This window comes from Taudactylus pleione, unplaced genomic scaffold (assembly GCF_031769625.1).
Source record: "Taudactylus pleione unplaced genomic scaffold, aTauple2 ptg000040l, whole genome shotgun sequence".
NCBI lineage: Eukaryota > Metazoa > Chordata > Amphibia > Anura > Myobatrachidae > Taudactylus > Taudactylus pleione.
Window position 1 is genome coordinate 17,654,276 of NW_028284442.1, and position 25,132 is coordinate 17,679,407.

A 25,132-nucleotide genomic window follows, 5' to 3' on the forward strand; every position below is an offset into this window, starting at 1 on the left:
GGTAATCCGGGTCTTAAGTATGCAAAAAATTCTTCTATAGCATGTCACTAAAACTTCTCCAACACTTCAGGGCACACACACGCTCTTTTCTCATGTTACCTTGACCCGGAGTGCCGCCCTTCATTCCTGCACTGTGTATGTGCATATATATCTTTTCAAAAACATTTGCATGTGCTGCAGATCATACCAGAGAGACCAAATCTGGCAATTAATTGTGCACATTGCAGAGCAGAGTCATTTTGTTTTTCTCTCTGTGTTGTACATCGGAAAGTACAGGTAAAAGTATTGTAGGCTTCAATGTTTTCTGTATCATTTATGTATAGATTTGTGCAAATTGAAATATGGATAAAATATTTCGTTATGTTATTAATATCCTTTATTTATATGGTGCCACAAGGATTTCACAGTGTCTTGCAAAGAAATTAGTAAAAATGGAAACCAAATATAAAAAAGCAGTGCACTACATTGCAGAACATGCAAATGTATATAAACATTGTTGCATATGGATTCTTCTTACCCAAACAAGTATTGCAGACTGTGGAACCTAAAAGGTTTTGTGCCAATATGGGTAGTGGCGAGGGGATGATAATGTAAGTGAGAGAGGGAAAATAGTGCGAGGGGAGAGGGTCCTGCTCGGGACAACTTATAATATAGGAGCAGCCATGCACAACCTGCAGCCTGAGGTGCGACCGTTGCCCCCCAATATATGCGGTCCTCTGGTGAGAGCCCCATCAGGACGGGACGTGACAGACATGCATGTGACAGACGGCCAATCAAATTATCTGCCGCGCATCTGTCTGTGCAGAGAAGTGAGCACAAGTTCTCAGTCTCGACAATGTCATTATTATACAGCGAGATTGGCACTAAGCACTTTCCCACTCATTGCTCTATTTCTAATCTGAAAGACAGACAGAGCCAGTGTTTCTAGCCCTGGTAAGGATATTTTCTTAATGAATCACTACACTTCATTATTACGGTTATAGAATAAACCAAAAAGTTTATAAAATGAATTTAGAAATGTTTTGTTTATTTTATTTAATTTAAAACAAAACTAAATGAATTATAGGGTAATATTTAGTTGCCTGCTAACAAAATGTCCGGGTTCAGTTTTAGAAAATATGAGATATGGTAAGAACTTACCCTTGTTAGCTCTATTTCTACGAAGTCCATAGGGTTCCACAGGATACCTTGGGTATAGGCGATGGCGGCAGACATCCAGGCACCACAGAGTTAAATTTTCAGCCTCCCAGGATGCACTGGGGTCCCTCTCCTATACCCCGCCCCCGAGCCTCAGGCCACTCAGTTTCGTAACAAGCCATAGGCCGGAGCAGGAGCAAAAAAGAGAGAAGAAAGTCTGGAACACACAAGAATCACATTCTCACCAGAAGCAGACGGAGAAACCGGTGACCAGATCAAAGCCCATCTGCAGCACAGGTGCGACAGGGCGGGAGTCCTGTGGAACCCTATGGACTTCGTAGAAATAGAGATAACAAGGGTAAGTTCTTACCATATCTCATATTTTCTACTGCAGGGTCCATAGGGTATCCACAGGATACCTTGGGGATGTCCCAAAGCAGTATCCTTTAAGGGTGGGGACGCTCCTGTGCTGTAAGGAGAATCCGCCGCCCGAAGGAAGCATCCTGAGAGGCGAAGGTATCAAAAAACATAATACCTTACAAAAATATGGACAGATGACCACGTGGCTGCCAATCACCGCTGAAGCGCCACGTCGAGCTGCCCACGAAGGACCCACAGACCTAGTGGAAGAGCTTTAAAAGAGGATGGAACAGGAAGACCTGTGAATCCATCCTGCCAAAGTTAACGCAGTGGCAGGCCAACCCATTTTATGGAAACCAGAAAGAACAAAACCGAGAGTCTGATTTCTTAAATGGACTGGTACGGTCAACTTAAATTCTTAGAGCCCGTACCACATCCAAAGAGGCCTCACCAGCAGAAAGGACTGGGGAAGTAAACAAAGGGATGCTGAATATAATGTATACCCTGCACAAAGGTGCGGACATCAGGAAGAGTAGCAATCCTACGATGAAACCAACAGGGCAGAAATCTGCACCTTCAGGTAAGCAAGACGAAGACCGTTATCTAAGCCCACCTGTAGGAAAGCCAACACTCTGGATATCCGGAATACCCGAGGAGCAGAGCCTGTAGGGCGACACAACTGAAAGAAAGTATGCCATACCTGATGGTAAATTTTTGCAGATAAAATCTTCCAAGCTCTTAGCATGGACATAGGCCCTGTTAACTATAGAGCTGTAAAAACTCCTAGACCTTAAGAGGGCAGTCTCCACCGCCACACCGGCAAGGACAGACAACCCAGGTCTGGGTATCAGCCAGGATCCTGAGACAACAGGTCTGGTCGTAGAGGTAACAGCTTCGGAGTGTTAACTGAAACATTCCAAAGATCTGAGTAATAGTGCCGTTTGGCCCACGCATGAGCTATCAGCAGGAGCGCGCCACCTTCTTGCTATTACTGGAGGACGGGATAACGGAGGGACGAGGTACACAACTTAGAAGGTCCAGTGGACCAACATACGTCTACCATAAGAGTCTCATCTCTGAAAGGCTCCACTTGTGCACCAGAAGATTGAACACCTCCTGATGAAGAGGACATTTCCCTGAATGCACGTCCTGACGGCTGGGAAAGCCTGCTTTCCATCTGAGGATTTCTGAATGAACACTGCCGATGACGGCAGGGATATAGCCTTCCACCCAAGCCAGAATTCGGGACACCACCTAGGTGGTTTACATAAGCCATCATGATGGCGTTGTCAGACCGTACCTGCACGGTATTTCCGTGGAGGACCTGTCCTGCATGCTGGAGAACCGTGAATACTGCTCAGAGTTCTCAGATGTTTATGGGAAGCGCAAAAACTACTGGTGTCCACCTGCCCTGGAACAAGTGTGGACCCGTCACTGCTTCCCAGCCACTGATACTGGCGTCCGTTGTCAGAAGGACCCGGTGCGCAATGCCAAAGGGGGTGCCCCTTATTTAGGTAAGCTTTTCGCAGCCACCAGGCCAGAGAGAGACAAACCTTAGGGGAAAGCACTATTGACTTTATCTTATGGGGCAACCCATCCCATCCGGAGAGGATCAACTTTTCTAGAGTGACACTGGGTACTCTCCACCATGTCGAACAGCGACACCCTGGAACCCAGGAACCACATTGCCGAGTGAATAGACACTCGGCGACTCTGCAGGCAACTGCGTACCTTTGCCTGTAATGCAGAGATCTTTTCCTCAATCACAAAGATCCGCAGATGTTGGGATATGGAGCATCCTCTGTGAAGAATCAGAGAGGACCATTTCCAGTGTATCAGTCAGCCCTAACGTAGCAACACAGATATTGTCCGTTGCAGATGGCACTGAAGTATCTCTGGAGACTCTGGTAACACCAGGAGGTCGCCCGGATTGGGTAACAAGCGGACCCCCTGCATCTGCAGGTGGGCTGCCATAACTGCCATGACCCTGGTAAAACTGGAAATGCTTATCGACCAATGCAAACCTGCGCTTTGCTAGCTGGAGAAGTCCAAGTGTTCAAAGCACAGGTGTGACACCACCCTATGTAAGGCTTAAGCTGGCCACACACATGGCGATCTGCACACGATCAGCTGATGTGTACGATTTCCCTTGCACACGATCTCCACACAATTTGGTGTCCAATCTTCAAAAGATCTCTCCGGCATCCAGACTGTCACAGTGCATCGTGTCCTAGATTGTCAGATCTGCCCTACTGCACGGCAGATCTGAAGATGCGATGTGCAACCAGTGGGGACTCGCATCGCATCGTGATCATGAGTGGGGACTCACGATTTACTGAGGATCTGGCCATATTTTACACGATCTGTCGTTCCAATGTGTCGTAATCGGCAAGATCGTGTAAAATATTGCTATGTGTGTGGCCAGCTTTACTTCAATAATTTCATTATTCTTTGTCATTGTAAATGACTTGTGTCTCTTCCAATAATGAATGTGCTGAACTCATCATTCAGAAAGCATTTCAGATGTCATCTCTTTGATAATAATGCAAATAACACAATTAGGGGTATTCAATATGGAGCGAAAACTCAGTTTTTGCGATGTTTTCGCACCGATGACGTCATTTTCGCAGGTTTTGGTTTTATATCGTATTCAATTTCAAAGACTTTTCACAGGTTCGAAAAGTCTTTGAAAAAAAACGGGGATAACTTTTCACCACTGAATAGCTGGCGAAAAAAAGTGCAGAATTGGGGTTTAGGGGTGCAGGCTTAAAAGAAATAGCCTGCACCCCTGGGAATTACATTTTAAATATAACTCTCAAAAAAAGTTTAAAAAAAAAAAAAAATAGGGACACCCCAAAAATTGAATTTAAAAATTGGGGTAAAAAAAAAAAAAAGGGGAAAAAAAAGAAAAGTGTTTAACAATAGGGAAATATGTTCAGGGCTATTCTCCAAGTATGCAGTAGGTGTTTTCTAGAAAAGGCTATTAGCAGCAGGTGTATAGTTGTAGAATTTTAAAAAACTTACTTTAGGGACATAAAAATATGCTAGTACCCATTTTCATGTACCCCAAATTTGATGGGGCCACTTAAAAAAACGAAAAAAATAAACCCCAAGTGCTCTTCTGCAACACTTCTTCAATGTCGGGGAAAAAAACACCTGCTGCGGCTATTTAAATCTCCGACTTTCATTTGCAGGCTAAAACGGGGGTACCCATAGTGATCCCCCATGTTTTTACAACTTTAGGGGAGTCCTACAATTTATTCCAGGAAAATGTAATTTTTTTACGCAGATCCCACTTCGCAGGTTCCAGTTTTCGTAGCTTTTATATTGAATACGGGGATAAAGCGGGCGCGCGCCTGATACTTTATCGCTGCAAAATCTCTGATGTGGAGCGAAAAGGCCAGCACGGACTTTTCGCTCCCATATTGAATACCCCTGAATGTGTTGCAAGTGATGAGCTGTGAGTTATGGTATATATAAACATCCAGCATGATAGGAAATAATCACATTTTTCAATATTTTATGGGAGCGATTCAATTATATGCGCACATGTCAGCCAATTACAGTACTTCAGACATCGCAAGTTTTCCTGCAGCACCTCTATGAGGTGAGAGGCAAAACTTGTGATGTGGATGGACAGGATTTGCCTTCCAGAAAGGCACATCACATACATCACCAGTAACTGAATCACCCCCTATATATCTTATGTAAGGTAGAGTATGCAAACAATACATTGTTATCTACAGAATTAACCTAACGTTTTAAGATGCTTTGAAGTTGGTTTATTTTAATGTCCTCTGAAATGTACAGTAATTATATATTCAGCCAACACAACATATTTTGGTTTGGTTTTATTAAAGTATAACCTATGAGATATATATTCAGGATAACCTTCCTCCAGCAGGCAGCATCACCAGGCTGCTCAAGCTTCTTCTCCTGGCAGTAAATCTGAGAGGAGTAACCAAGCATTGCCTCAGCCATGGGAACAAGACTCATGTGGTCTAATGGTTTAGGGAAAGAATGGGAATTGGGAATATATAGCTTGCAGGTGGCATTTTCCAAACTAGAGTATTTCAAACTTCTTTCTGTGCTGGGTACACAGTGCAGCGATGTCCAATTTGGCCAAATCATAACAAATCAGACATATCGCTCAGTGTGAAAGCCCGATTTGCACGCTCCTGTATGCGTTATAGTCCGGTCGGACATTATCGCCCAACTGGACAATATCGCATGCGGCACTGTGCATATTAATGAAGGAAGGAACAAGTGATTGTTCCATCCTTCATTCATTATATTGCTGTAATGTGTACTGACAATCATGCGATGTCCTGGGTGTCCCTGGACATCGGCAAGATTGTCGGGCGCTCAAGTGTGTACCCGGCATGAGTTTAAACTGAAACTCTACCTGTAATTAACACTGTCCTTTAGAAATATTATCACATTTGATGGCTGGAAAATTGCTCTAACAAAAAGGTTAGTCAGATGTGCAAGGATAACTGAGTAGCATGCATACAAGTGGTTTTAGGTTAGTGACATATAGATGGACAGTTTGAGGGCCATGTTTTCATTGTTAAAACACAGCAATTCAACTAGCCACAAGTTGGCTCACAGTGTAAATAAGTGTGGCCATATGCTGCACTTACATTTACAAACTCACATAGGGCTACGTACTAAAATCTGCGAGATTAGGGAGAACTGGAGTGCCATTGCCGGGATTTCTTTGCCATTACAACAGAATTTCTCCCCTCTTGCTCTTAACTGAAACGACCCCTTAAGAGTCTATGTTAGCCAGCACATAGAAGCAATGTAAACACTGTCTGCTAATACACACTGATAACGCCATGCAGGGGTCAACGAATACATCACCACTCAGCTTACACTGCCTTCTATGTGCTAGCAAAAACATTAGTAAATGGTGTAAGTGCTGTGCTCCATTGAGCTGAAATAAGCAGGAATTCAATCTCCCATGTGTCACGAACACTTATCCAGCTAAACAATCGCTAACATTCGTACTACTCAAACCACTCCTCGCTGACACATGAAGTGAATAGGGAATGCTCATCACCTGTCACATGGGAATGATTATGCGCATAAATCACTGTGCAGTGTCGCCAAACGTAATTGTTCACAAATCCTATTCCCTACGTGCATCCGTGAGTAGCAAATTGAGCGCTATGAATGCTAGAGATTATACAGATGAAAAAGGGCTCATATTTTAAAGTACCAGTATGTAACATCACCCAAAAAAATAAATATTGCTTCAATAAAATTGACACATCTGTATCTAGAACCCCCGTTCTAAATGCAATTATTAATATAACTATGTTGTTCCTTAAAAATGTTGTACATGTGGGACTTAAGCTGGGTACACATTAGAACAACAGTTCGGCCTTCCGGACGATCAGACGTCCCAACTGACGATTTGTAAGTGCATACACACTTACAAATTGTCGTCAGGCCGAAGTGTTGTGCCTGACATCACAACTGGGAGGGCATTTACATGTGCAGACTCAATTGTGACGTCAGTCACCGGGGGCCTGTGAAGCACGTGTATGGGCGGTAGGCTGACCGCCCATACACACAACACAATGTGCAGATATATTTGCCATCGGCTGTGCAACAAAATGTGAGAGTTTAGCAGTAAACTCTCACATTGGTTGAGCTTTATCTTCAAAATGGGAAAACATCTGAATGAAATTTTAAATCGTGAGAGTGTTTTAAGTCTAAAAAAACATGCAAGTTCGCTCTTTGTTTTTGGACTCTATTACATTTGCAAAGTTTAAAAAGTGTCAGAAACTCTCCCCCTATTACATTTGGCCCATATCGTCTGTTCACACATGATATAGTGGCCGTTGCTGATACGTCAGCCACTGTGTACCCAACATAACGTTTGTTAGTCAAATGTTGATACTATTGCCAAAGCTGCTTGAAAAAGAACATTCTAAAATGCAAAAAAATAAAAATTACCAAAAGGTAACTTTTGCCATCAATCCTTGGGGAAAAAAAAAAAAGAAGGAGAGAAATGGTAAGCTTCCCTTTGTTAACTCTCTTTCTTCCAAGACCATAGGATCCACAGGGAGACAATGGGGTGTAGGTGGGACCTGGAGGACCGGACACCAACAGCAAAGCTTTTCAATCCCAGAATTATCCTGTCCTTCCCCCTATACCCTGTCCACAGCCTGAGGGAAACTCAAATTTTGTTAACATGCCCAAGGCTGGAGCAGGAGAGAAGAGAGGAAAGACTGGTACACTGAAGAATCACACTCACAGAGAGACGGAAACAAGTGACCAAGAGAAGAAATCCATAGAAGCCAGGTGCGTCAGGACGTGTTCCCCGTGGACCCTATGGACTTTGAAGAAAGAAAGTTAACAAAAAGGTAAGTTTTACCATAACTCTCCTTTTCTTCTTCATGGTCCATAGAGCTCCACAGGGAGACAATGGGGTTGTCGCAAAGCAGTTCTCCAAGGGCAAGAACGCTCCTGAGCTGATAGGATGCTTCCTTTGGGCGTAGGGTTCTCCTGAGAGGCAAATGTATCAAAGGCATAAAACCTATGAAAAGGTGTGGACAGAAGACCAGGTGGCTGCCTTGCATAGCTGTTCAGCTGAGGCGCCATGCCAGGCTGCCCACAAGGGACCTACAGAGCGAGTAGAATGAGCAGATACTGTAGCGGACACAGGAAGGCCAGACTGCGTGTAAGCCTGTGAGATAGTCATGCAAATCCATCTGGCCAGAGTTGGTTTTTTAGCTGGCCATCCCTTCTTGTGGAATCCATATAAGACAAAGAGGGAGTCCGATTTCCCGATGGAAGTAGTACGGTCCACGTAGATCTTTAGAGCACGGACCACATCCAGAGAGGCCTCACCTGTCGAGAGGTCTGGTGATTGAAAGGCCAGAACCACAATTTTCTCATTTAGGTGGAAATGAGAAACCACCTTCGGAAGGAAGCCTGGGCATGTTCAAAAAACCGCCCTGTCCCGATGAAAGATTAAAAAGGGGGAGCAACATGAAAGCTCCCCTAAATCAGATATCCTATGGGCACGTGATAGCCAGAACAAACAGTCTTTGCAGTGAGCCACTTGCCATCCACCGATTTCAGGGGTTCGAATGGAGGTTCCTGAAGTTCTTGGAGAACCAATGACAAAACTCATGGAGTCACAGGAGGGACGAAGGGAGACTGAATACGTAGAACACCTTGCAGGAAGGTGTGAACATCTAGTATAGGAGCAAGTCTGCGCTGGAACCAGATAGACAAAGCAGGGACCTGCACTTTCAGAGATACTAGGCAGAGGCCTAGATCCACTCAGTAATGATCACATAGTGCATCTGCAACTCCATTTTCTGCGTATACTAGATCCAATCCAGCCTGAAGAAAGGCAAGAATTCTAGACACCTTAAAAACTTGAGGGTCATAGTTTCTCGGAGCACACCATTGGAAATTATGTATGCCATATTCTGTGATAAATCCTTCCTGAGGCCAGTTTACGGGCTCTGATCATGGTCTGGACCACAGAGCTGGAAAATCAGTTACGATGGATGTTTCAAGAGCCAAGCCGTTAAAGACATACGGGTTAGGTCCAGATGTAGACTTGGACTCTGAGACAACAGGTCTACTCGTAGAGGAAGTTGAAGAGGAATGTCTATGGAGAGACTTTGAAGATCGGAGTACCAATGGTGTCTGGGCCAAGCCAGAGCTATCAACAGGACTGTGCCCCCTTCTGCTTGAACTTCCGAAGAACTCGAGAAAGCATGGATACTGGGGAAAGAGATGCCAAATGGAAGGTCCATTTCACTGACAAAGCGTCCACGAAGGCTGCTTTGGGGTCCCTTGTCCTGGTTCCATATACTGGAAGTTTGTTGTTGTGTCTTGAGGCCGTGAGAGCCACATCTGGCAGACTCCATTTGTCCACCAGGAGCTGAAAGACTTCTGGAGGTATAGACCACTCTCCTGCATGCATGTCGTGACAGCTGAGAAAATCTGCTTCCCAATTGAGAACTCCTGGGATGAATATCGCGGAGATGGCAGTCGGTCGATGTGAGAATGTGGGACACTTCTGCCACTGCTGCCCACCTTCGAGTGCCTCCTTGGTGATTGAGGTAGGCCACTGCCGTGGCGTTGTCGGACTTTACTTGTACTGGCCTGTCCTGAGCCAGAGTTAGAGCTCTGTAGATGGCTCGAAGTTCCAAGACATTGATTGGTAACCCTGCTTCGACTGGGGTCCAGCGAACTTGGAAGGCGTGCTGGCCGGTCACTGCGCCCCACCCTCGGAGGCTTGCGTCCATGGTGAGGAGAGAACAAAATGGGCGACCCTTGTCTAAATGGAATGTCTGTAGCTACTAGGCTAGGGACAGGCGAACCTCCAAGGGAGGCCCATTGTCTCGGATCAAAGTAGATGGGGTAGCCCGTTCCACCTTGAGAGGATCAGGTGTTGTAGGTGCCTGGAGTGAAATTGAGCAAACTCCACCATGTCGAAGGTGGACACCATTGATCCCAATGCATTGCAGAGTGAATTGACACTCGGCGACTGTGGAGCAGTCTGCGCACTCTGTGTTGTAGGAGATCTTATCTGTTGTTAGGAAGATTCTCCGAACCAGAGAATCCAAGAGTGTCATGGAAGACTTTTTCCAGTTGATCAGCCAACCGTGCATTTGTAGGAATGGTTATCTGCAGATGGCGGCGAAGAATCTCTGGGGAGCTGGACAACAGCAAGAGGTCGTCTACGTACGGGAGTAGTCCGATTCCTTGACGATGAAGGTAGGCTGCCATGATATTGGTAAAGACCCGAGGGGCCGTTGAGAGGCCAAACGGTAGAGCCTGAAATTTGTAATGCTGCTGAAGAGCAAATTGGAGATATTGTTGATGAGAAGGTGCTATAGGTACATGTAGGTAAACGTCCTGAATGTCCAGAGACACCATAAAATCCCCAGGCTCCATAGCTAGGATAATAGAGTGGAGGGTTTCTATATGAAACCTGGGTACACTGATACACTTCAGAGATTTGAGGTTGAGGATTGGCCGATGAGACCCGTTGGCCTTCTGAACCAGGAATAGGGTAGAATAATAGCCATTGCCTCATTGTGAGGAGGAGACCGGAATTACTGCTGAATTCAGTAAGGACTGAATGGCTTTTTGGAGCAGCAGGGCCTTGCTTGGGTCCGATGGAGGTCTTGTGCAAAAGAACTGCTGGGGGGGTTGCCTTAAGAAGGATAGGGCATACCCATGGGAGACCACTTCTCTTCTCTGTTGTGGTCTGACGCCAAAACTGGGTGAATTGCCCACCCCTTCAGGCTTGTCCTCAGACTTGGCAGGTGGACGTCTAGTAGCCCAGGTTTGTTTGGCCCTAGGCTTAGAGGCCTTGGTTTATGCCTGCTGCTGTGGAAAGTAACGACCCTTAACTTTTCTGGGTGGACTGGGAAGATAACACAGCACGTTTAGTAGGTAAAGGCTTTTCCTTTTGTAGCATTTGATGAAAAACTGTAGAGGTATTAGTCAAACTCTGTACGGAACTAGACAGTACGTCTACGAGCTAGAAAGTACGTCTACGCATGGGGGAGGCAAAGGATTTTGCTGTGGCCATCCCACAGGGGGGGCTACCACGGGGACTGCTAAGTGGTCCGCAATCTTTGCCAGCACCTGAGAAAAGGCAGCCCAGGATGGGCCATAAGGCGCAGACACCGGGGCTGAGGGGCCTGAGGCTGTGTAACAATTAGTACAAAGACCATCCTGAATGAGGTCCTCTGGGGCTAAGCCCGATGAGCAGAACTTACAAACACCATAGTAGGAGGAACAGCATTAGCCTGCTTGTTATTCTTTCCTCTGCCAGACATAGCCACAAGAATAATAATATATACAGTGCAGTGAACACCCTGCAGTATGTGTAATATGACACAGTGTAGTGGGCAACCACACTATAGTATGTGACAGATATAGAGGAGATGTGAGGTACAATGAACCCCCTATACTTTTGCCAAACAACATCTAAAAAAGCCATTACAGTTCTGGAACAACATCCTATGGACAGATGAGTCAAAGATCTACTTGTACCAGAGAGATGGGAAGAGAAGAGTATGGAGAAGGAAAGGAACTGCTCATGATCCAAAACATACCACCTCATCAGTGAAGCATGGTGGTGGTAGTGTCATGGCGTGGGCATGTATGGCTGCCAATGGAACTGGTTCCCTTGTATTTATTGATGATGTGACTGCTGACAAAAGCAGCAGAATGAATTCTGAAGTGTTTCGGGCAATATTATATGCTCATATTCTGTCAAATGCTTCAGAACTCATTGGACGGTGCTTCACAGTGCAGATGGACAATGACCCAAAGCATACTGCAAAAGCAACCAAATAGTTTTTTAAGGCTAAAAAGTGGAATGTTATGCAATGGCCAAGTCAATCCCCTGACCTGAATGCGATTGAGCATGCATTTCACTTGATGAAGACAAAACTGAAGGGAAAATGCCCCAAGAACAAGCAGGAACTGAAGACATTTGCAGTAGAGGCCTGGCAGAGCATCACCAGGGATGAAACCCAGCGTCTGGTGATGTCTATGTAGCGTTCCTGTTAGGCTGTTTTAGCAGGGCGCGGCGCCCTGCCCTCCTTCTGGAGGGCAAAAAGCACCCTGCCCTCCAGGAGGAGGGCAAAAAGCGCCCTGCCCTCACAGCCTGCGGGTGCCGTTCTCACCCGCGGGACGCAGTGTCCCGCGGGTGGAGAAACATGCGGTGTCCCGGTCACCGCCGGAGAATAGACGCCGGGCGCATGCGCCCGGCATCTATTCTCCCTTTCTGCAGCGCTTGGGGGCTGCCCGGCATGTCCGTAAGCGCCGGGCACGAAGAGGGGACGCGTCTTATAGACACGCCCCCTTTTCATAACCACGCCCCCTTTTCGGGGGAAAATGAACCGTTCACTCTTTGCGGTCTGTTCACGCCTCTAGGTCTGAACGAGCGAACAAAACTTGCAGTAGTTTTTTTCAAAACTACGCCCCCTGGCCGCTCGCATCCTACGTCATGTCCGCTATTTATTAGATTAATCGAGTACATCGACCAGCGTATGAACTGCTCGCTATTCTTGTGGTTGGTTTTTCCTACCGCAATCTTGCGAGCAGTTCTGACTATAAAATAACCCAGTGACGTGGTCAATGATGCTGCTGTATTAATTATGCACACTCATAAAACGCCCGTTTTGACCTTTAAGCACGCCTGCGTTCGGATCTCCACTCCCAGTTTTCAAGCACCTTCCCCTGTTACCACCCACATACGCCTCCTCCTGTCACTCAAAATAGCAGGCATTCGCTATTTAGCGAACAAACGATTTTCGGCCGCACTGACTGGTTCGAGCATGAGTATTACGATCCGTACGCATGCGCAGGTGTGCAAACATCGCTCGGAACGAACGAACGACCGCTTACGAGCGGCTCTGAATCAGGCCCTGTATGTGTTCCCAGTTCAGCCGTTTAGCTTGAACTAACAAATGTAATACAGTGGGAGATATCCCAAGTAAAGCCAAAGTTTAGAACTCGTTTAGATTTAGGGCCATATTCAATTTGGAGCGAAAAGCCGTTCTCGGTGAAACTTTTTCGTCGATGATGTCATTTTCGCCGATTTCAGTTATCCCCGTATTCAATTTGTCTGACTTATTCGCCGGAGCAAAAGTCAGTGAATCAGACCCTGCGAAAAAGTATCACCTATGAATAGGTGGCAAGAAAAAGCGCAGAATTGGGGTTTTGGGGTGCAGACTTCCAAAAACCACCCTGCACCCCTTGGACAGGCCCCCAAAGGTATTCCGTGTCAAAAAAAAATTGTAAAAGAAATAAATCACTTCTTTATGGAAGAATTTGTGTTTTAGGTTTAGTGGCGCTCTAAGTAATGAGATAAATTTTATCTTTCTAAACTCATTGTTTTATTATTTCTGGCTCATGCAGTAGTAGACTGATGATCTAATACTCCTACAAGTGGAATTTGATTTTGCAACAGACATAGGATAAAATATCTTGCTAAACTAAAGGTTAGGTCAGAGTTCAGCAGCTAGTCAGCACATGAAGTCATGAATACTGTAGTATATTCCTACAAGAATCCAGAACTATCTAAAGTCCACGTTAGTCATACAATGCAATGAGGCCATGAACAGGTGTGGTCTTCTACTGTGGTGACTAATCATTGCAAACAGAACACATCCTGGGAACAGGAGACAGACTGATATCCGTAATTAAATCTATTTCACAAAGCAGAATTCCCATTTCTAAAAAAAGGGTCAAGATAGTTTCCAGGAAAGATTTACTTTCATTTTAAATTTCTATACACAATTAATAAAACATATTGCCATGAGTTACTCTGGACAGAAAGACATGTTTTTCTGCAGTTACGTGACAAAAAGAGAACAGGTACATGTCACAATAATATGGTGTATGATATGTACATTTGCATTATTATATTATATAATCAACTACATTGATTTAAAGCAGAGGTGGGGAACCTTTTTTCTGCCGAGGGCCAGTTTGATATATACAACCGTATTCGCGGGCCCGATGCAGGCCACGACCCTCCGTGTGACATCACACAGGGGCGGGACCACTACCGCCGGTGATTACAGCAATGCCTGGAGCATCCTGAGGATGCTCTGGGGAGCTGTAAGGGCAGCAGTGTGACCATCTGAAGAGTCCTAAGGACGCCCCAGGTGGCACTTGCTGCATAGATTCTGGCAGCAGGGTGCCAATCTAGGCCCTCTGCTAGCCAGATGAGGCTATCAGAAAAGAGCTCAGAGGGTCAGACCAAATGATTCCACGGGCCTTATACGGCCCCTGAGCCTGAGGTTCCCCATCCCTGATTTAAAGGAAGGATTAAATGACTGATTCAGAACAATTCAAGTGTCTTCTAGAATTAACTGTTTGATATGCGAAACACGTAAGAGTGTCAAAAACTTGGAACAAATTGGAAACAAAGTAACAGGGACAGCAATACTGAGAAGGGAAATGGATGTGCTGTCCAATATATTCCATGGGGAGAATGTGATTAACAATCAGGACAAGTAACATGCTGAGAACACAGACAAGCTCATTAACAGGCATGTCAGGATACCCAGCCCTGAAACTATACACTGCATCATTCAAGAGATCAAACATAATGAATCAGTTCTGCCTATTTGGTAGAACAAATAATAATAATATTGTGTTCAATTCTTATGACAGAGCATTTGTGCATATGTTGTATATTTTCTAAATAATATATTTTTTTTTTAAATCGTGATTATTTTTACAACGCCTGCTAGTTATGTTCCCAACAACCCACCTCACCACCCCATTTGCTTGTACCCACTGTTGGGTTCTCCCGCAGAACCTCCCTTTACTGATCTAGGAATTCACTTGCTGGGCCTGCAGCATTAGCAGTCTTATGTTAGGTCATACTGTCTACAGTCCTGGTAAACCCATCCTCCCCAAGCTATTCACACAGCTAAGGTGAACCCTGCTCGTAAAAGAGGTCAGCTGTGTTTAATAAGCACTTGAGTTCACTATTTTCATCCAGAATGTTAATCTGCCGCCCAGTTCTCACTGCTAATGCTGACAATGCCCTCATCTCCTTGCCATTTTCCTTGGTAGAAGCAACTACTATGTGGTGACTATGGAGGCAGATCACTGAAGCAGTGTTCTCCCCAGAAACTTTCGCCAGGTGGGTGGCATCAAGAAATGTTGAAATCCTGAAAGATACCATCCCATTTGCTGGCTTGAAAGATTTTTTTGCAGCCCAGATACTGCCTACTTGCTGGCTGGACAAATACTTTTTTATAGCCCAGATTTTGCTGACTGGACAGAGGCATCTGCAACAGTGCAAAGTCAGACACTGCCTGACACTGAGATGTAGCCAATAAATCAGCTGCAATGATGTTTCTGTATGAAACATCAGCGCAGCACAACTTTTCGGCCACGCCACAGTGGCGGATGGCAAGTGAATTTTGCCTGGGCTAACCGCCAGGGAGAACACTGCTGAAGGGTATCCACACCACAAGGGAAGTGTTCTTAACTAGCAGAGGTTAGTAGCTCCAATCAGGGCCAGTGCAGAGTTTCTCAGCACCCTAGGCTAAACTTTAGCCTACAACCGAACCACCAATATACACTTCCCAGTCCATCAGGTGAAAGTGTGTTGCCGGGTCTTATAAGTTCCACAGTTGCTGTCAGCATTAAGTCCAAGTTAATTTTGTGATGGGCAGACTCAGTTGCACCCCTAGATCGTGGCGCCCTAGGCTGCTGCCTAATGGTAGAGCCCTGGCTCTAATGAGTTCAGTGTGACCTCACACAGTGTGGAGCAGTAGATTATAGAACTCATTTTGTAGGATTAGGTGTAATTACAATCATAAATCACTGGCCCACTGTGTTACCTGCAGACACCAGCTCATTGCTCTTTAATGTCATATTTGTTTGTAATACTTGTTTAACATGTTTGCCGACATGTTATTACAGGTAGGTATCTCTTGATTTGCTTAAACGTATTGTTTTAACTCATCACTGAGATTTGGGTATTGTGTGCCGTTTTGAAGTTTAACGGGTAGCGGAAATGTATCAGGTTGCTTGTCCCAGATATAAAAGTAAAAATACGTGGATAATGCCAATCTCAAAACTTGTTACTGAAATTTTAAGACAGGGGGAAATGTACTAAGCTCTGGAGAGTGATAAAGTACCAGCCACTCAGCTCCTGTAATGTTACAGGCTGTGTTTGAAAAATGACAGTTAAGTGATTCGCTGATAGTTTATCACATCTGCCCATGTGCTTTTAAAAGTATGCTGTGGCAACTAAAAAAAACATATGTCCTTTGAAGATTAAAGGGGCAACTCAATTACTAGCAATGTGCCACCGAGCACCATGGTTCACATATCAGTTAGATACGGTACCCATGTAAACGCAAATTTTCCTGTGCTCCTCTATGGGGTGCGAGGCAAAACAATTGTGATAGGTTTAGATGCCTTCATGTCCATGAGCAGCAACTGTGCTTTAATTATAACTATGGTTTATTTCTAAAAAACAGTATTACAGTCACAACATCATAGAATAAAACTGCAAGGTAAAATGTCCTTATCACAATAGAATAGTCTATGGACACTGTTGGATTGGCATTTGAGTAGATAGAGAAATACATATGGCCAAGTTAGGCATGTTATGTCTCCATTCAAAATCTCAGCAAGTTCATAATGTCGTCATGGACCATGTCAACATGAAATGTCGACCGTTTACTGTGAATTTATTCCTAACGCTAATGCAAATGTCAACACACAATCGAGATCTGCATCCAATATTATGACACAGTATTAGAGTATCAGGCTGTACAGTAACATTTCTTTATTCATAGCTGATATTTGCTGTCACCTGACATAAAATATAAATTATTTTAATACAAACAAATCCCTGCTAATACTGGATTAAAATGATTAAAATTAAATCTCTGATAGACACTGTTCATAAGGAAAATTTGTATTACAAGGAATAACAGATGCCCGTCTTTCAATTATATGGATTTAAGTCACCACAGAGATCAATAGTCAGTATAAAACATATGAATGCCATAGGGCAGTGGTTCCCAAACTCTTTGGAATCACAGTGCCCTAGAGTATCAACATTTTTTCCATGGCACCACTGGGCCAAAAGTTTCTTATTGAGAAATTCAGCAAATATTAAATGAAGCAAATTATGCTTATATGTAACCTTTTGGTTATGTTCTTGATTGGCAACCATTAGCAATGGTTTTGCCTATCACACTGACTAAAAATAATTATTTGGTACTAGATCAACAACCTGAGGCACCCCTGCAGTGCCCTGAGGCACCCCAGGGTGCCACGGTACCTAGTTTGGGAAACTGCCAGAGACTTCTAATAACCTACCGATTTACTGTAAAGGGGTCTTAAAAATACTCTGGAGCTCAGTCTGTTACCAAAGAGATAAAATAAATAAGATCTGATACCGAACACTATACAACTCAGCAATAAAGAGTTTCCAGCCAGCAGGCCCCAAACAAGGATAATGAAAGAATGAATCCAATTCATACACATTACTCAGTAGAGACTGCTGGCGGGGCCTACACTTCCTGCACACATTATGTAGCTGTCATGAGGCTAGGGCTGCCAGCAGGCCCTGCAAATCATCATGTGACCCTAATACAAATTGGCAGGAGAAGCCCCAGCACATCCACTTACTACACACCCGGAGCGGGCGTCTATACACACCCTATAACACCGGGCACACTGCCCGTGCTCACACACACCCAGGTCGGGCCCACTGCACTCAGCACTAGCCAGAGTCATTCATCATGTGTGTGCTGCAGGCCTCTCACCAGCTGCAGGATCCTCCGGAACATGTCTGTGGCCGGACCTCTGCGTGCGCACTGCGGGGACGGAGGCTGCTGCTGGGGGCGGCTGGGACACAGGCCTCGGCCTTCGCTCTTCTACTGCTTAGCACAGGCAAGGGCCGCAGCTCAGACCGGCATAGGGAGAGGGAGTAATAATGTCTTTTCTTCTCGATCATTCAAACCAACGACAATGTTTACACTCCAGAGCAGCTTCTCTATCAGAGCCGGAGCCTGGGCCCTCTGGTGCCACCTAGCACAGACCTCCCATATTATTACTGCTGATGTGAACGTCAAAGTCTATATTCCCACCTATCCACAAGCATCATGCAACAATAATTATGCAGTGTTTTATCAATAACATTATTAAAAGGACTATATTGAAAATGTCTGCGCCTGGAGTATAATGAGTACTTCTGAGACAGCAGGATTCAGGGGCACATTCGTCTGTGTGACATATATCTTATTTGAAATGGACCTTGAAAAATGTACTTACAATATTTTTTTATATAGAACACAGAATTACTTAAGAGAACTTTTCTTGTTAGATTTTACTTTACCTGAAAGGTCTCCGTCTTTTTAAAATAGTTGGATAGTTGTATAGTACTTTTATAATCATCACTTTCTGTTCGGGTTGGGTACGGGACCCTGGCGTTCAGAATACAGACCGCAGCATCCAATCAGAATCCCGACCCAATTAGGTAAGTGTCCTAACCCTACCTCACCTTTAGTGCTTAACCCTAAACCTAACTCTCCCCCTAACCCTACTATTTACCATCAGGATGTCGGGATTCTGGCGCTGGGATTCCACTAGTGATGTCAGTGGGGCCGGCTTCAGACGGTAGGCGTTCCCATGGGAACGCCTCCGTCTGGCAGGCACGCCCCCGGCACGCCCACTAAAGGGGGCGTGCTGTCAATCAACATCGACAGCACGCCCCCTTTGGTGCGAGACCCGGAGCGATGGAATTCCCGTCGCTCCCCGGGTCTCGCGCATGCGCACGACGGAGCTCCCTCCGTCGTGCGCATGCGCAGTGGGGAACATCGACCCGCTTGCGAGCGTACTGCTGCTCGCGAGCGGGTTTGAATGACCCCCTATGATCTCAGCCCTATGTACCAAACTCCAAAAAGGGAAGCTATTCATTGTTTGTCCCCGGTAGTTTACATCATCTTCAGATTGTGTAAATTGCTTTAAGCCTATGGAGGCTTACAAGCAGGAGAGAGACCTTCCGATCTCTCTCCCGCAGCTCTGGCTGGCTTCGGGAGCTAACTCTAGGTGCATGCACAGTGGGCCTGATTCAGAGCCGCTCGTAAGCGGCTGCTCGTTCGCTCCGAGCGATGTTCGCACAACTGCGCATGCGTATGGGTTGTAATACACATGCGCGAACCAGTAATTGCGGTCGGAAATTGTGTGCTCGCAAACTAGCGAATGCCTGCTATTTTGAGTGACAGGATGAGGCGTTTGTGGGTGGTAACAGGGGAAGGTGCTTGAAAACGGGGAGTGGAGATCCGAACGCAGGCGTGCCAAATGGTCAAAACGGGCGTTTTAAGGGTGTGCATAATTAACAAAGCAGCGTCATCGACCGCGTCATTTGGTTGTCTTTTAGCCTGAACTGCTCGCATGATTGCGGTAGGAAAATCCTACCACAAGCACTGCGAGCAGTTCATACGCCTTTCGTAGTACTCGATTAATCTAAATAGCGGAGATGACGTAGGATGCGAGCGGGCAGGGGGCGTTTTAAAAAAAATAGCGAGCGCATGTTTCGTTCGCTCGTTCAGACATAGAGGCGTCAACAGACCGCAAAGAGTGAGCGCTCTATTTAAATATCCGGCCACTTTTTCTGAACGAGCGAGCGCAAATAGCATCCGGCTCTGAATCAGGCCCAGTGTCAGCTTCTTCCAGACAAGTCTTTCACAAGCGTGAAAGACTTCCACAAAATGCTGGGGATATAACTCGCAGGGACAGCGGTTACCGCAACCGTCGTCCCTGCACGTTTCTCTTGGTACATAGTGGGGATATGGAACCTTAATAATCGCGGCAAGGCCCCTTATACCCCTTTCAGACTTATCGAGAATCCCGGGAATTTGGCCTGCCTCAGCCAAATTCCCGGGTAGCGGCGTCTGTCTGAAAGGTACCTACCCGGGAACACGTTCCCGGGTAGCCAAGCCTTCAATCGACCAGGGTTTTTCCCGGGACTTAAGTCCCGGGAAATTACCCTGCTCATGTCTGAATGGTGCTACCCGAGAATTTACTACTCCTGGGCAGCACCAAGCAGCTTTTACATGGAGTTGACAGCGCAGAGCGTCCTATAGGACGCTCAGCGCTGCTGCTTAGAGTTGGCAGCGCAGAGCGTCCTATAGGACGCTCAGCGCTGCTGCTCACCACCCCCAGCACCGGCCGGCTGTGTACGGAGAACCCCAGCCAGACGGTGGGAACACCTACCGGCGGGTCTCTGCCACAGCAGGCCGCCCGTCACGGCGGTCGCTGCCTCAGCGACACAGGACCCCAGCCAGACACCGGGGACACCCGCGCTGGAGACCGCTGACTGGTCCCAGCCATAGCGGGCCACCCGCACTCCCGCTGGACCACCAGGGAATTAAAATAAATTTTTTTAAAAAAATAATAAAAAAAAAAATCTGCATTATGATTGGCCGGCTTCCGGCAGCCGAATGATGACATCATTATCAGCCAGAGAGGGGATAGGCTAGGAGGAGCAGATGGCAGAGAAGAGGCAGGTAAGCAGAGAAACCCTGCTCTTGTCTGAATGGTGCTACCCGTGAATTTCCCGGGTAGACTCTGTAGTGTGAAAGGGGGATCTCGACCAAATACCCGGGAATATGCACAGGAGAAATTCCCGAGTTGGGTATTCCAACATGGCGCCACGGATGGCTGCCTTGGCGTTGCACTCCCTGGTGTTACTGTGTTTGTGTGTGTGGCCGGAGTCAGCACTATTCTGCTCCTATAGTAGAGAGGAGCTTTTTGGGATTAGAGAACTGGCGGTCTCCCTCGCACTTACCTTGCCAGCCTTGATGTAGCCGGAGCTGGCGGAGCTTCTCGTTGGTACAGCATCCCGATGCGGAAGTGGAGGCGCGGTGACCCGGAGCTGGCGCTGCGGCGAACCGGAACCAGTGGTCGGGGATGCAGCGGCTCGAGGAGGAGGTGGTGGTGTGGTGAATCAGAGCTGGCGGCGCTGTGACCTGGACTTGGTGGCCCGGAGGTGGCGGAGCAGGGACCTGGATCAAATGGTCGAGGAGGTAGAGGCTGCGTATGGAGATCGTGGAGTGGTGACCCAGAGTGCGGCTGGAGGCAAGACTGGCAGGAGCTGGAATGTGGGTGTAGAAGAGGATGGTGGGGTGGATGTGGTGGCTCCCTGCAAGTTACGAGGGAGGGGGACAGGGGCTATGAGAATGGAGGCTCCCTTCGGATTGGAAGAGGTTGTGACTCACCATGAGGCGGGTGAGGTGTTTGAGCCAAGCAGGCAGGGGATGAAGTTGGGGCTGGGGGAGAGGAGGAAGCATCGGAGGGGGAGGAGAGCTGGGGTGCTGGTTAGGTGGAGGAGAAGGGGACACAGGTCTGCGCTCCCAGCAGTTTTTTTAGCCAACGTTCGCTCTCTCACAAACAAACTGGATGAACTTCTGCTACTCCTTGGCAAGTCGCAAGGGGGAATTTCGGGATTTGCTGTTTTATGTTTTACTGAGACCTGGCTGGAGGAATCAGCCCCTGATGAACTTTTACAGTTGCTGGATCTGTACATCTGTATAGAGGGGATAGTATTTTAGAATTATCTGGGAAGTCTAAGGGGGGTGGGATATGTTTTTATGTTAATGAGCTTCAGGAGTGGATGAGTGCCAGTTGGCTGCGACTGAACCCTGATAAAACAGAGGTTCTTATGATAGGTCACAGGACAGGGCTACAGAATAGCCAACCAACAGGACTTACGCTTGGGGGTTCAGAATTACAAAACACTAAACTTGTGCGGAATCTTGGTGTTGTCCTGGATAGTGGCTTGACACTTAAACATCAGGTATTAGCCACAATCAAATCCTCATTCTTTCATCTGAGGAACATAGCCAGAATCAATTCCCTCAGAAGTTATGCCTAAAGTCATACATGCATTTATATCATCACGCCTAGACTACTGCAACGCCCTCTACCTCGGTCTCCCAGCAATAGAATTACACTGCTTGCAGATGGTACAAAATGCAGCTGCCAGGCTATTAACCAACCAGCCCCGTTCCAGCCACATAACACCCATTCTCTACTCCCTTCACTGGCTGCCTGTCAGAGGGCGAATTGCTTTCAAGATTGGATTAATAACTTACAAAGCCCTTCATGACCATGGCCCAGGGTACCTGAAGCAGCTTCTGATTCCTTACTGTCCCACTCTATTACTGCGATCCGTTGACGAAGGACTATTAACAGTACCTAGAATATCACGGAATTTGTCTGGGGGTCGAGCTTTCAGTTTTGTGGCTCCAACCTTTTGGAACTCACTTCCCCGCACAGTTCGAGAGGCCTCCACTCTAGAATCCTTCAAAAATAGACTCAAAACTCACTTATTCACCCAAGCATTTCACTAATGTCCCTTGTTTAAGCTTATTTTGTATTTTGTACTGTAAATGTAAAGCACTTTGAGTCCTTTAGGAGAAAAGCACTATATAAATAAAATTATTATTATTATTATTAATGAAGGCTGGTGTACAGATATAGTGGTATTGCACAAGTCATGTAGCCCTCATTTGGAGTGTATTTTTATTAATTGTAGGCCATTTTATTCTCCACGGGAGTTTGCTTCTTTTATTATGGTGGTAGTGTACATCCCTCCGCCGGCCTGTGTGAATGAAGCACTGCAGCATTTGGCGGCTTCTATAATGGATATGGAACGTCAGTACCCTGATTCTCTATTAATTGTTATGGGGGATTTTAATAAAGCAAATTTGAGTCGGGAATTACCTAAGTATAGGCAGCATATTAGGTGTCCGACGAGGGACGTAAATATTTTAGATCATTGCTATACTACCTTAAGGGAGACTTATCGTTCCATTCCTCATGCTGCTCTTGATCTTTCGGATCATTGTGTGGTTCAATTGATACCAATTTACAGGCAGAAATTTAGATCAGTTAAGCCTGTAGCCAAGACAGTGAGGAAATGGACTGATGAAGCGAAGGGGAATCTTCAGGCAATGCTTGACTGTACTGATTGGAGTGTGTTTGGAGCTGTAACTGATGATTTAGATAATCTAACAGATACCGTAACTTCATATATCAGGTTTTGCGAGGATCTGTGTATTCCAACAAAAGCCTTCCGCACATTTAACAATGATAAACCTTGGTTTACTGGTAAACTTAGGCAGCTTCGTCGTGCTAAGAAGGAGGCCTACAGAGGTGGGATAGGATCCTGTATAATCAGGCCAGGAACACTCTGACTAAGGAGATTAGGGCGGCAAAAAAGTGTTTTGCCGAAAAGCTGAAAATACAATTCTTAGCTAATGATCCTGTGTCAATGTGGAGAGGCCTGCAAGATATTACTAATTACAAGAGGAAATTTCCCAATTCCATCACGAACAGAAATTGACAGACGAATTAAATAATTTCTATTGTAGGTTTGAAAAGCCGGATTTGCTGCCTTTTTTTTGCTCCTGAGCAAGGTCAAATAGGTGGGTCCTTTGGTATTTCTTCATCATGTAGTACAGGTATTTCACCTGTTTTGAGGGTGGAGGAGATGGAAGTGGCTAAACAGTTCAGAGGGCTGAGGACCAGGAAAGCACCTGGCCCAGATGGTGTGTCACCATCTAGCCTGAAGATCTGTGCTGAACAGTTGGCCGGGTTTTTACAGGGATTTTCAATGCATCTTTGGAACAGTGCGTAGTTCCATCTGTTTTTACGAGTGCTACGATTATTCCGGTGCCTAAGAAGTCCCCTGCTAAGGGTTTTAATAACTACAGACCAGTCGCTTTGACTTCTGTGGTCATGAAAACATTTGAGCGATTACTGTTGAACTACCTGAAGGATACTGTAGGCCACTTTTTGGACCCTATGCAGTTTGTCTATAGGGCAAATAGGTCGGTGGCGGATGCAGTCAATTTAGGGCTGCATTCTATTTTGCAACATCTCGACTTGCCGGGAACATATGCTAGGGGCTTATTTGTTGACTTCACTTCAGCGTTTAACAGAATTGTTCCAGGGAAAATTTACCCTAAGCTGGTCAGTTTGGGGGTTCCTGGTTCGATGTGTTGCTGGATTATTCATTTTTTAGAGACTAGGAAGCAGCAGGTGGGGTGGGTTCACATCTGGTGGTCGGACAATTAGCACAGGTGCCCCTCAAGGATGTGTCCTTTCACCTCTGCTCTTTTCATTATACACAAATGATTGCACCTCTGGTGAGTCATCTGTGAAATTACTGAAATTTGCGGACGATACTACCATCATAGGTCTTATTAGAGAGGGTGATGAGTCTGCTAACAGGGGAGTGGTGGAACGGTTGGCCATTTGGTGTGGGGAGAATAATCTGGAGCTAAATCCACAGAAAACGGTGGAAATGATAGTGGATTTTAGGAAGCGGCCGGCTGCGATGTCTCCTGTCATTATTAGCGATACAGTGGTGACAGTGGTGGAGTCGTTTAATTTTTGGGGTCAGTGATCTCACGGGATCTAAAGTGGGGAACAAATATTGATTCCATTGTAAAGAAGGCTCAGAAAAGGTTGTACTTTCTGCGCCAGCTCAGGAAGTTCAATCTGCCATGTGAATTGCTAGTTCTTTTTTACTCAACTGTAATTCAGTCTGTTCTTTGTACTTCAATTATTGTTTGGTATAGTTCCATTACGGAACAGGAGAAGAGCAGACTGCAGAGAGTGGTTAGGGTGGCGGAAGGATCATTGGTGTTGATCTTCCCCCTCTTCAAGATCTGTATATAGCCAGGATTAGGAGGCGAGCTGGGAACACTGTGGCAGATGACGCACATCCAGGTTGCCACCTGTTTCAAATGTTGCCCTCGGGTAGGCGGTATAGGTCACAACGAGTAAGAACCTCTAGACACCTGCATAGCTTTTTTCCGCAGGCTATCATGGTGTTAAATAATTGAGGGTGTGTGTGGGCTGTGGGGTGGCATGATTGTTTGTCTTTTGTTGTTGTGAACTCAAGGGATGTGTTAACCCAATCTCAATTCCTTGTATATTTATGTATTTATTTATGTATACTTAGCCAAATAAAGCTGATTTGATTTGGTTTGAGTCTGAGCAGGAAATTTCCCGGGTTGTATGTCTGAAAGGGGTATCTGTGAGTCAATTAAAATACAAAGAGAATTGTATTGCGAGA

General features: G+C 45.8%; 1 protein-coding gene across 2 annotated transcripts in view; it reads right to left on the reverse strand.

Moving 5' to 3' along the window:
* Positions 1-18,058, reverse strand: part of EEA1 (early endosome antigen 1) — a 179,039-nt gene extending 160,981 nt beyond the window's left edge. For both annotated transcript variants that reach the window (XM_088454453.1, XM_088454458.1), the window contains exon 1: positions 17,808-18,058. In XM_088454453.1, the coding sequence (XP_088310579.1) occupies positions 17,808-17,831 (24 nt within the window). In that variant the 5' untranslated portion in view covers positions 17,832-18,058. The remainder of the gene's footprint in view (positions 1-17,807) is intronic.
* Positions 18,059-25,132: the final 7,074 nt, after the last annotated feature.